This window comes from Hyposmocoma kahamanoa, unplaced genomic scaffold (genome assembly GCF_003589595.1).
Source record: "Hyposmocoma kahamanoa isolate Upper Pololo Valley unplaced genomic scaffold, ASM358959v1 66, whole genome shotgun sequence".
Lineage (NCBI taxonomy): Eukaryota > Metazoa > Arthropoda > Insecta > Lepidoptera > Cosmopterigidae > Hyposmocoma > Hyposmocoma kahamanoa.
In genome coordinates, this window is record NW_020653854.1 from 6661843 (window position 1) to 6675245 (window position 13403).

The 13403-nt window shown below is 35.6% G+C and overlaps 1 protein-coding gene across 1 annotated transcript; it reads left to right on the forward strand.

The window, feature by feature from the left end:
* Positions 1–2672: 2672 nt before the first annotated feature.
* LOC113231857 (bombyxin A-2 homolog) lies at positions 2673–13403 on the forward strand. The gene is made up of 3 exons (XM_026466393.1): positions 2673–2741; positions 4302–4485; positions 13207–13403. Exons 1-3 carry the CDS (start codon positions 2727–2729, stop codon positions 13401–13403), a joined length of 396 nt encoding a protein of 131 aa, XP_026322178.1. The 5' UTR covers positions 2673–2726.

A 13403-nucleotide genomic window follows, 5' to 3' on the forward strand; every position in this document is an offset into this window, starting at 1 on the left:
AGGAAATGAAACTATTTTTCCGGATTCAAATCGCGTATGTTTGTTTATTCAAACAAACCAACGTTTCGGGACCTTTACACGCCCCCGTGACCATGGGATCTGTACAGGGCCCGAAACGTTGGTTTGTTTGAAAAAACAAACATACGCGATTTAAATCCGGAAAAATAGTTTCATTTCCTAGATAAAGTAATTTACCAAATACGTGGTTTTTCTACTTTAACCATTACGTATGTACGTTGCGAGAGCTTCTCAGTATTAATGATTAATTGCGATGTCACCAAGCACGCCCTCACCGTCGTGGTCGATTAACTTGAGTGACTCTACTACACGACGTCACGCCGTAGAGCTGAATTTATACCTGACGCTACGTAAATCCCTCGGATTAATCGCCTAACTGTCTAACACAATTTTATGAATACTATAATGCACAATAATACATTCACGTGGAATCGAAAGTAATCTAATCTAATCTCTGTCACGAAGTTATTGAATGCTAATAAGAATTCATTAAAATTTTAGCATTTCTAGGATTTTTATCTCGTCTGAATGCATCATAGGGAAGTGATTTTTCTAATGTCGATGAAGTATAATCGACGCAGACGTCGTCGTTATCAACTAAAGGCAAATCAACCATATATGTATATACGCGGCGGGGGTAAACTAATAACGTATGTTTCTTAACTTTGCAAAACAATAAAACCAATTTATTTTGATATAATAATACATCGAATTTATTTTGTTCGATTATGCAAAACATAATCTCCAAAAATTCAAACTGGAATATCTCTAATTCCAGACTTCTCAGCATAGTAAACCTGAAACCAATTTTCTTCAGGAATTTAATCTTTATATTTTTCATAAACAGACGCACACAAATTATGGCCACAAAAATGTATATGGGACTTTGCCATTGTTCTTTATGTAACTTCTTAGTAATTGTAATAAGTAATTGAAATTATATTTCATTTTAGAATTGATATTGCTTCGCCCTTACAGAATTTATGTTGATATGAATCAATAATTTGAGGCCTATGAACGGTGAATGAAATAAATGTTTTGACTTTGACCGAAATATCTCTTTGTTAAAGAATGTATAATAATATTAAATTTGGAAAGACAAACATGGTTACTGTTCTTTATCCTTAGGAGATAGAACAATGTTTGCTTGGACTTTTATGTAGATGGTTTTAAGATCTATAATTCCCTGATACTTTAATTTGATGTATCTCTTTTGGTTCAGCTATATATAATAACACCAAAAAATAAAGCTAACCCCCTCACTATTTTTTTTTATATACTCCCGCAATTAAGACGAATCTAACGACACCTCATATGACAAAATCTATCGAGTCGTTTCGGCTGTACAGCGTGACTTGGAAATGGACGTACATATACTTGAAATGTTTTTCAACGACCCTCCTTCTGACGCAGTCGGGTAAAAAGGACAGATATGCATTTTTACTTTTAGTTCATTTCAATATGTCCCTATCAGGTTTCTGTTACTAACTGCACTCAGGTCCACTGCTACTTATCACAAAAGTAGGTGAGGTCTATGTAATGTGGCTGAGTAAACTAATTACAAAGAAACCAAATTTATAAGAATGTTCATTAAATTGGAGCAAGGGTCTGCTTGTGTAAACTATAAATAACTTTGACTAATTCGGTCTTTACACACACATTGAGGAGCATTAGAGTTAAAAACTACACGCAACCAGTGTCGTTAATTGAATTATTCCACGGTTAATGATTTGTCAAGTCTAAGATAATTTGTAGTCAAATACTTTTGTGTTCTGTGAAGGTTACAAAAATATTGGTATAATAGACAAATATATTTTAAATAGCAGTGGAGCTTATTGCGAAAGAGGTCATCCAGGGAAATACTGCTACCTTACCCTTATGTGAGCATTACTGCGTTCCGATTTTGAAGATTAAGGGTGCTGGTGAAATGACAAGCATTTGAGACTTGTCAACTTATGTCTCAGACTGGCAAATAATAATAATCATAATAATCATAACGCACACACTCAACATAGCCCCGCACTAGGGAAACCCTGTGTCGCGGGTGCCATGGACACACACATAGACAACCACAAATTACACCCAAACTCACGAGAGAAATAATTGTAGGCCATACAAATATTTCTCCCGGCCCGGGAATCGAACCTGGGACCTCTGCGTGGCAGTCCGGTATGGTAACCGTTCGGCCACGGAGGCAGTTAATTAAAATAGATCGGTCATAAAGATAATATAGTTTCAGGGATTTCTGATTAACAATTCTCATTAACATCAAGCATAAGAATATATGTACAATTATCAATGTCAATTTAAACTGCGATTTTGAATAAATGACGTAAATATACCTTACGTCATTTACGTAGCGTTCAAATGTAAATTACATTTATGTAGTAATTTATAAAATAATTTACACGTAAATCTTTAGGTGGAACGACCGCAGCATATTAAAATTCCGCAAAATAGCGAATGATAAAATCTAACGTCTGACTTTACGTCTTTTTCCTAGATAATGGACAAATAAATCACGCTACAAAGTTCCCTTATCTTTGAAAAGACAATATTTTGTACCCGTTATCGATGTAAACAAGTTCTATGTAACTCCGAAGTCTGGACTAGGGACAAGTTATTTTTAACCCAGTACGGACGTATTTCGGTTATTCGCCAGGTAACATCTGTGAAAGAAGCATCCCGCACTTGGTGTAATCGCCACGATGAAGCTGTTATACGTATGTGATTTTGTATTAATTTTTCTAAATTTTATCAAATAGAGTTCTTGGGTTTTTGCGATTGTTACACATTTCCTGAAACTATTTTTCCGGATTTAAGTCGCGTATATTTGTTTTTTCAAACAAACCGACGTTTCGGGCCCTTTGCAGGTCCCATGGTTACGGTTGACTGAGGTGGTACAGTCTTCATTGAAGAAAAAAACAAATATACGCGATTTAAATCCGGAAAAATAGTTTCATTTCCTATTTATCAAATAGATTTAGGATGTTCTGTAAAGTCATAGCTGATTTTTAGACAACGTTTTGAAAGTAAAATTGCTAGCTATTTAAGTGTTATGCGTACAGTGTTCCAATTTACATTAGTAAAATCAAGAACGCAAGTCAATTCTGTAATATGACGAGCTATGGAATTCTCAACGGTCACAGTTGATATAACCATTTTATTGTGAGCCATATGAGACTTTGGACTTTCTTCCAATGCAATCAAATGATCCTTACATAAATAAAACTGGATCTATCAGCATTAAAAAAATAATAATCAATTTTATTCATTTATATGGACAACTCGCTCTTGACCAAAAACTGTTCACAAAAAAAGACTAAATAGTTTCTAAGACAGTTTCCCTGTGCTTCCTATAGTTTCGGTTTATCCAATACTGTCCCAGTAAAAAAAACATTCTGTGTAATGTACTTAAATATTTATTTTATTGAATATCATGATTTTTTTATACTGTGATATTCATATATTTTTTGTGAAGATACGACATTAGTTTGTTATTATTATAGATACAAAAATCGAACAGATACAAAGAAAAATCCGTCAATCTGACTTCTGTATAAAATCAAGTGACGGGACGAACAAGTCGTGTGTCGGCGGTAAGCTATACGCCTGTCCATAACAGTTGCAGTGCCACTCAGAGCTATATATAAATCGCAAAGGTCTGAGGGACACTGCCACTGCATCTGTCACCCTGAGAAATAAGTTGACAGGCCCCATGTGTCTGTAATTTCACCAAACTATGGGCTTGTCGCTACCGTGACGCAAAAGACGCTGGCTCGAATCCAATCAGATTGAAGGAATTTATCTTCTGTTTGTTCAATTATTGTATTTTGCTATTATTATTAGCAAATATATGTATGTATTTATTATTATTATGTACAAGATCCCCAACGGTTTGATATTTTAAAACAAGAAAACTAAACATTTGTACATATTCGTTATAAATGTACGAAACAACCATACATCACTATATCAAAAGTAATTCACGTCTATTCATGACTAGAATTTCTCATTAAAATTTCGCTGAACTATAAAAGTCACCCGCTGTATATATATACTTTACACTTTTCTGTACATACTTTCCAAGACTGTAGGGTTAGGGTTCGCGCCCGAAGTCGCGCCCTATTGATAAATAAAACAGGTGACCTAAGTTTGTAAAGCAAGTTAAATCAACAAGTTAACATTATTTAACTTTATAAATAGGTGTGTCACACCAAATTTGCTTTTGTTAATAAATTTTCTCACGAGTATTTGGTATATGAACGATTGTTTTTTTTCAGATTATAGTCGTGATAATAATTCCTATCTGCACATCCGCAGATAATTCGAAAGAAACAACAACAGTCACATATAGAGTATCTGACCAGTTGATACAGTGCAGTCAAAAGTTGTCCAAATTTATTAAATCACTTTGCGACAAAGAATACAAAATTATTAAAAGGGATATTTCATCGGTTCTAATGGGTACGTATTAAGCATATTCAACATACCTACACTCATGGACATATTTACAGGAACGCTAAGAATGGTTGAATTATGATAACAATGTTCATAATGTAATGACAACGTTTAAATTAAAAAAGAATGACTTCAATCATCTTTTGATTTAGATTAAACATTCTGGTATATATGGTCAGTGGTTAATATGAACGTTGTTATCATAATTCAACCATTTTTAGCGTTCCTGTAAATATGTCCATGAGTGTAGGTATGTTGAATATAGGAAATAATTGATATTCACGGGCATTTACATTATATAAACTATTTGCGGGCTATTCATGAGCGTCATCTAGATATGACGGAATTTTGAACTTTTTCAGGGTTACCATCTGTAAGTATGGAGATTAGCAGTCCATTTGAGTTATTGGTACATGGAATAATAATATTTTATTAACCTGACAAACATTTAATTATAGATAGAATAAACAATTTTATTTTATTTTATTTTATTTTATTTATATTATTTCGTTATGTAAAACAATTTAATATTTTTGTTTTATAATTTTAATTATATAATTATATTTTTATTTATTATTTTACTTGTTTCCTGTTTTTAAGCATTTAGTTACAAGGTACATCCATGTGTACTGTAAATTTGATTATGTACTTAGATGTGTGCGTATTAGCAAACAGGTTGTATAAAAAAAAAACAAAAAAAAACAAGAAAATTGTAAAAAAAATACAAATGCTTAAATGTCTATACATGGTCTGTACCAAAAAAAATAATATGACGACAAAATGTTCTTTCTTTCAAATTTTCTTGGTAAGTATTCAGTATCGAGTACTTAGGTTTTCGCGATTGTTACACATAGGAAATGAAACGCGTATTTGTTTTTTCAAACAAACCTTTTTTGTTTGAAAAAACAAATATACGCGATTTAAATCCGGAAAAATAGTTTCATTTCCTAAGTATTCAGTATTTACTAATAAACCATACTTATGTATTTTAGCATTTATATTTTTTTGTGATTTGAATGTTGGTATTAAATTTCATAACATGATTGAAATGAATGAAATGATGATGTTGAAATGATTGAATGAATGAAATGGTTTCTATTTCTATTATTTCTATAACATTATGAGTTGAAAAAATCATCCTTAAGGATGATTTTTGGATGAACATTTAAATGTTTCATATGTCGGCGTCGTCTATATTTTTTGTTTCAATAAAATACAGTGACATGTACACGCATTGATAAAAATATGGTGTTACTATGTTGCCGACGTAAATACAGTTTGGAAATTATTATGCGCTGTTTTCGATTTAATTTGTATCGCTCCCATTTTTGGTGTCAGCTTCTAGGTGGTGTTTGAGAGAAAATGTTTACCCGATCGAGAGCTAGAAAGGCGACTTAAGCCGCTAAAGTTGACGTTGTGTTTACTGGTGATGTGTACCTCCCGGTATGTGTGATAACTTCTTTTCCCCAGCAAAAAAGAAGGCCTTGCTTACCATTGAATCGCCGTACGGGTTGTCTTCCCTGCTCAACCGCCGTAGGGATGTCTCTATTTGAGTCAATATTTACTCCCGCGAGTCCCATTTTTAATCATACTTACATTGAAAGAAAGAAAGATAATTGTTTATTGCACAAGCACAGACACGCATATAAACAATATTGTTTTGTTTATATTATGATGAACAATTTAGAAATAAAAATAAAATACACAAAATAAATACCATAATTATGCAGTACCGAATTCACCGTAATGCGTGTTGCTTCTTGTACAATCGGGACTTGCTCAGCTTTAGTCTCAATCGGTTTTTTTTAAACCGTTACGTAGCGCTGATTTTCAGTAAGTCCGGGGCGAATGAGCCTCTCAAAAAAGTAAAGAAATCAACAATAAATAAATAAACAAATAACAAAACCGACATGAAAGGAAGTGTACATTATATATATAAAGTTACAAATCCTGACTCACTTAGAAAAATAGAACGCATACTTCCCGATATGGTGGGAAAAAGTAATACATGGGGGACTTTTATGAGATACACCTTGGTCAATTTCTGCAGAAAGTGAAAAATGTTCGAAATTCAAATAAACAAGATGGCCGCCATACAAATTTCGAAGCCTTCTATCACGGAAACTCTTAGAGATAGGTAGGAGGTGCTGGAAGGGATGTCATAGAGGGTAATAATGGTCAACTGCTTGTGTAAAAAATAATTCAAGATGGCAAATCCAAAATGGCGGCCGAAGAAAAACTTGCTTCGATGCGGCTGAAACTTGGCATGGGGGGGTCTTTAGGAGTCTTTAATAATAATTTGGGGTCAAAAGTTTTTTTCGCCGTTTTTTAATATGGCTGCCATATAAGTAAAAATAGCTAAGTTAAAAATAGCTGCCGAAAGAGACTCGCTCTTTTTCAGCTGAAAATTGGCATGTGGAGGCCTCTAGAAGTGCCAAATAATAATTTGTGCTTGAAATTGGTTTTTCGCCATTTTCAAATATGGCCGCCATACAAGCGTTTGTTGGCAGTAGAAAAAAAATTGTTCTGATCCCTTCCAAAATGATCATGTGGGAGTCTCTAGGAGTGCTTGATAATAATTTGTGATCAACATTAATTTATCGCCATTTTTCAATATGGCTGCCATAGAAGTATTTTTGGTGGTAGAAGAAAATTTGCTCTAATTCTACTGAAAATCGCCATGAGGGGTTATCTATGGGTGTTTAATAATAATTTGCAGACAAAATTTACTTTTTCCATTTATCAATATAGCCGCCATTAAAGAACTATTTTAATTTCTTTTAAGTCATAAGTGCCGAGGCCGCAGGCCGAGGTCTAGCAGAGGGCGAAGCCCGAAGCATTTGCACGCCACATTACGTAGGTAGTATACGGGGACTAGATTTCACAATCGTTCAAAATGTCAGGCATGCTTCCCGATGTAGTGAAAATAATATCTTATTTATTTATACAACTTAAAGCGTTGTTGTCTCTCGACCGTCTCTCTGTTAGATTCTTTTTTGTTGGAAGCTATGCCAAAAAGAGAAGTATTTAGGGAAAAAAGGCCAGACAATCACTTAAAATTTCTACTACACAACTAGGGAATTTCCTGTACTATGAGTACCAGAGTAACGATAATTCTGAGGGCAATACCCGGAATACCCTGACCAGGACCAACTTAAAAATGTTTTTTTCATAAATTGGCTCAAATAAGGGATCGAATCTGGAACCTCCTCATCAAGCGCCCATAGTACGTTACGTAGTAGTAATCACTGTGCCATCGAAGAGCACACCCCGTAATCTGAAAGCGACCACGCGCCGCAGGCCGAGCCCGACATATACGGTATAGGGCTCGTATAACTATACAGATTCGTGAAAAACTATATCAATAAATAGTAGTTTAAGTGACTGTTACATGAAAGGCAGTAAACACGAAGGTGGGTTTATGAAACGAGCCGACAGGCCAGTCTCATAAAAACATCACACGAGTGCTTTATTGTATAATTATGTACCTACAGTTACATATACTGCTTTATGCTTTATCTATACTTATTATTATAAGCTCTCTATGATGTGTTCACGAACCGCACGTTACGACTGGGGAAATAGCGGCAATTATAAACTTTCTCAAGCATGTCACACAACCGTAGTTTTTATTTAGTTCTTTTTTTATTTTTTATTTTTTTTTTTTTTATGTTAACCAGTAGGCAAACGAGCAGACAAGCCACTTGATGGGAGGTGGTCATTGTCGCCCATGGACACGAGCAATACCAGAGGCATCACCCATGCGTTGCCGACTCCGGAGAACCTTGTTTACACGTCTTTTGAAGAACTCCATGTTATAGCGCAAGGGGAACACTTCAGGAGGAAGGCCATTCCACATCTTACTGGTTCGGGGAAGGAACGAACGAGATGCTCGAGTGGTCGTGACGTGCCACGCATCGAGGAAGTGGGGATGGAGTCTTCTCCTTCGGCGGGTCGTGCAGTGGTAAAAGAGTGACGGAGGCACCAACTCAAAGAGTTCGTCTGAGCACTCCCCGTTATACAGACGGTAGAACACACATAGAGAGCCAACATCTCTCCGCAGACTAAGGGGCTCTAAACCGTCTGTGAGCATAGGGTCGTCGACAATTCGAACAGCCTGACGTTGGATGGAGTCCAGTGGATCAAGCTGATACTTGGGTGCTCCAGCCCAGAGGTGCGAGCAGTATTCCATATGGGGCCGAACCTGAGCTTTGTATAGCAAAAGCCGGTGCCCCGATGTGAAACACCGCTTCGCTCTGTTGAGCACACCAATCATTCATAGACAAACTAGAGTCGGGCGCAACTATCATATGATTCGATAGTTGTTGGGGATTCGCTCTGGACCTTTTGGAGGGAAAAGTGTCGTTTTTATTTTGACTTTCAATTATTTTGTGAAATCTAGTTTAAAGTGGAATAGGATAGTGCTATTGTGCCTTAATCGAAGATTAAAAAGCGAAATTATATGAATTTCGAACTAGAATATCCGTATCGGCCCGTTTTAAGAAATCCCGAGTCAATCCAAACACGCCGCCTCAAATTGCCTATCCTCTTTGTGGCGGCCATATTTACAGAAACAAACTTCATGTTTAGGCTGATGGCTTTGCCAAAGCCTTAATAAAAAAAAAATGATTCGATATGAAGTAACGTGTGAAATTTGTCAAAATTGGTTGCTATTGAAATTTCATCGTCAAACGTCATCTGGACTGATATAAGAAATTGAGGTCGAATCAAATTGTTTTGTTTTTCGGAGATGTAATAATAAAATTAATTTTGATGTTTTTACGAAGCATTAATAACATTTTCACAGATAAGAAATTTGTTCTAACTAAACAGTTTATGCTGGTCGTAAATTGCTGTTTTTGTACACATCGTAGAGGGTTCATGATATGTGTGTAGATAAATAAACATAAATTATAATGTTTTTATATAAATTTGATATTATACGAAATGTATAATTTTTTGAAGTGTCGCGTCTACGCGGAAGATATAGGGGCTCGAAGTGGAGTGAGGGAGCGGGTGAGCATTGTGTTCTCCGCCCTTTGTGAGTTTTTACTGTCGTCACGGTCCGGGTCGCCAGTGGCGAGATGCCTGAAGCCTGGCCACTTGCGACTTTCGGCTGTTCCTGTACGTCCGGCAAAATTGAATAACAACTGCACGACTTTCGGACTCGTCGGTGATGCAACCGCAGGTAGGTACTGCTGAAGAGCCCTTGCCGCGTTCGCCAATTCTTACGTCTCCATTTATCCTTCATTACAGTCTGCAGCACGACCGCTTGGTAGTATTATATCTGTTTATGCATATTAGATATAATGTCGGATGCATCCATCCGGAGTAAATCTGGCTGTGAGGCGACTGTAAGGTGATACTGCAGCACCCGCGCTCTACTCGACTTTTTGGAGCTTTTATCCAGTACCCGCTTTCTGTGCCTAGAGTGGGGAACACATATTGCTATTAGCTTCAGATAACCTTACTCCCTTTCGGTTTGTGCGGTGCTACTGATGAATAGGCCGTTGCGATTGGATCGCACGGTTCTGGCGGATGCGCGCATTATTCCATTTTTACGTCGGCTGCAACCCACGCGGTGTCTGACCATGTGAACATAGTAAAATAAGAGAATTATGGTAACTCTGTACAAAATAACGCGCAGTGTACGTGTGAGCTAACGTTGCGCGTCGTTTACGGATGTAAACATTCGCATAATAATGAAAGGCGCTTTGGGACGACCAGTGCTATGCAACGCGAGTGCATTACGAGATTATGTGAATATGGGCGTCCATAAAAGGCGCGTGGCGGGCGCGCACACATACAAGCCGTGCTGCTACGTTTGTATGGAGTTACCATACTTGTCTTAATAAACTATGCTGTGAACGAGTTACTAGATTTTTCCGGGACGTGTTGGAGTGGTTCGGGATATAGAAGTCCGCACGGGATCGGGAGTTTTGCGGTGGCTCATTCGTAAACTTATATTTCTCGGCGTAAAAGCTGTACATTTGTTCTTTTAAATATTTTTTCTATTCCTTTAATCTGTCAATTACAATTATTTTTTTTAATTAAGAGTTTTGGCTTGGATACGAGTCCTTTGAGCCATGTCTTCGTTTAATTATCGGGATCCTCATTAAATATTTTCCGTTGTGGTTCCACAACATTATGTTTTCACTTTCTCTTAAATAACTTAGTTCTCTTGTTTGGGCTTTCTATATAGTCTTTTAAGCGGCGGGAGTCAATACATATTTTTGTTTTCGCTTTCACTTACATCACATTATTGTCACTTTGAACAATAACTTTGAATTCAGAATTATTGGACTTTTCAGGATAAACTCTTTTGTAATTTGGTTTAAAATAAAGACCGTTGGGATTTGACCGAGACTTGGGATTTGGTTTAAAATAAAGAATATCGTTCTAACTTTTTTCTTCATATTTTCTTCATAATATGCTTAAAATAAAATTAATCTTTGTAAAAACTGTACTCGTAACTTCAAAACCCCGCTATTTTTTTTCGCACTTTGTCAATTACAATTTGTTAGACCACATCATAAAGGCGTTCTTTTGAATTAAGCATCAATCAAAATTCTATTGTCTATGGTACTCGCCACTGAGCTGAAAAATTTTATTTAATTCAATGAGTTTCAAAAAAAGAACGCCGTATTTTTGCTAAATTAAAATATAAATTAGGATGCTACTCAAACGCTATACTGTCTCATGATTCGTTAAATTGGCCTAAAAGTCTTACAACCGTGGCATACATCTTTGTATAAAAAAAAGATTGGTTAAAATATACGCGCTACGTGGCCACTTATATATATATTTATATTTGTAAATGTATATTTTTGTTTTGGAAAATAAAATTAAAAAAAAAAAACTTCTATTCTATCTCTTTGGTTTTTGTTTTGTAGCGTTTGTTTTGCTTTCGTCTAAATATATGAAGAGGCTGCATAGTGGAACCTTTGCCTACCCTAATAAATGGGTTAAAATCATTGACTTACAATTATATGGACGTCGGGTCCGCGCTAAAAAGTGTCCGCACTTGTAAGGCGCTAAAATCGTATACAGAGCGCCAAACTCCGCTTTAGTCTTCATTTGTTCGACTGACAGCACGATACTGCGATGACATTACAATTAATTTAAATTTCGAATAGGTTGACTTGGGACTTTTTTTCGTGGTTTTTGTATTAGACCCGTCGTCCATTTATTTGTAAGTCAATGGTTAAAATTTATTTAAAAATACTTGCGTTTGTTGTCATAAATTGTTATTAAGTATTGGGGATTCGCTCTGGGCCTTTTGGAGGGAAAAGTGTCGTTTTTATTTTGACTTTCAATTATTTTGTGAAATCTAGTTTAAAGTGGAATAGGATAGTGTTAATGTGCCTTAATCGAAGATTAAAACACGAAATTATACGAATCTCGAACTAAAATACCCGTACCTGCACGTTCTAAGGAATCCCGAGCCAATCCAAGCACGCCGCCTCAAATTCCCTCTCCCCTTTGTGGCGGCCATATTTACAGAAACATAATTAAACGAAGACATGGCTCAAAAGACTTAATAATGTACCAAGACTTGGCTGTATGGTGTAAAACCTTTGCCTTTTCCTTTATGGAAAGAAGAAAAAAAATATTAAGTATTGGTTCTGTTTCATTATTTTATTTACTCGAAGAAAAAGAATTGTATGCAATCATTACTTTTACAAAATATTGTATGCAACAATTAGTTCTTAAAATCTTTTACCTATTATTGTACCACGGTACTTCTCTTTAAGAACCCTCATTATACAACGATTGCATCAAATACTATTTTGGAAAAGTTCGTTTTCTCTTTTTTCTTTATATAAACTTAAAAAAACATCGTACTTTTGACCTTTGTTTGAATACTTTGTTTGTCAGTCGACCCTGAAATCTGTTTTGAGGCTGTATGTTGACTTACGTTGTAAATGCTTTTTGGTAATATTTGAATATTTTGAAATTTTTATTTTTAAGCTTAGACTACTCCTTTTCCTTTATAATTCCTTTTTTCCATCCTCTAAGTGTTTAAGGACTTTTCTTTTAGTTTTTTTTCAGTTTTCTGTCGAACAATATTCCTATTAAGAATTCCAGACTCTATATTTAAAAACTTTTACCATTGTTGGCACTGATTCTCCTTCTAACTAAGTTAGTGTGCAGTGTTGCATTAAGTGTGATATCTCTTAGTTTCTTAACGCAAACAAGATTCGAAACAGATTTATAAGCTAGCAAGATAAACGACTCCCTGGATAATACGTTTGAGGTCCTGGGAACGATTCCCAGCAGAGCTAATTTAGACGGAAAATGTTCTAACCGCTCGTAGTTTGCTTCTTAACTTTGTCACTAACTGGATAGTATCTATTTAATTTCACAGTGAGGCAAAACAAAAAAAGGTATTTCTCACTTCTTACATCTTTATTAAAGGCATGATACCACATCGTTTTTAGAACTGAATTTACGATAATGAAAATATAATGTATGAAAATAATAAGGATCATTGATTTAAAATAAACACTCAGTCACATTTCAAGCCATGAAAGCTGTAATTTTTTATTTGAACGGCATGTAAATGACGCGAGCTATTAGTGATTTTCAGCAAATATTTTGACAGATAGCATATAATTCATCGTAATATATAGTTGTACAAAATATATACGGGTGTAAAGGGTATCGCTTAAGGGATGGGTTGAAGTAGACATCACTATAATAAATTGCAACAATATTTATTTTCAGAAAAACTAATGCCAGAAGATCTGAAAATAGTGAACACACGGCAGCGGCTGTTATATGCAGAACACTGGCGTCGCGTGCGCAGACAAATTGCGAGTGAATGCTGCAACCAACCCTGCACTATTGGGAACATCATTTGGTATTGTGGCAACAGCAGCAAGCTGGTTGTTGAAAACCCGGAAGTTTTCGAATTTGAATAG

What these genes read in the sequence shown, in the direction of transcription:
- LOC113231857 (XM_026466393.1), top strand. An exon ending in TATTTCATCGGTTCTAATGG is followed by an intron (nt 4,486 to 13,206) that starts GTACGTATTAAG and finishes ATTTATTTTCAG; the next exon opens with AAAAACTAATGCCAGAAGAT.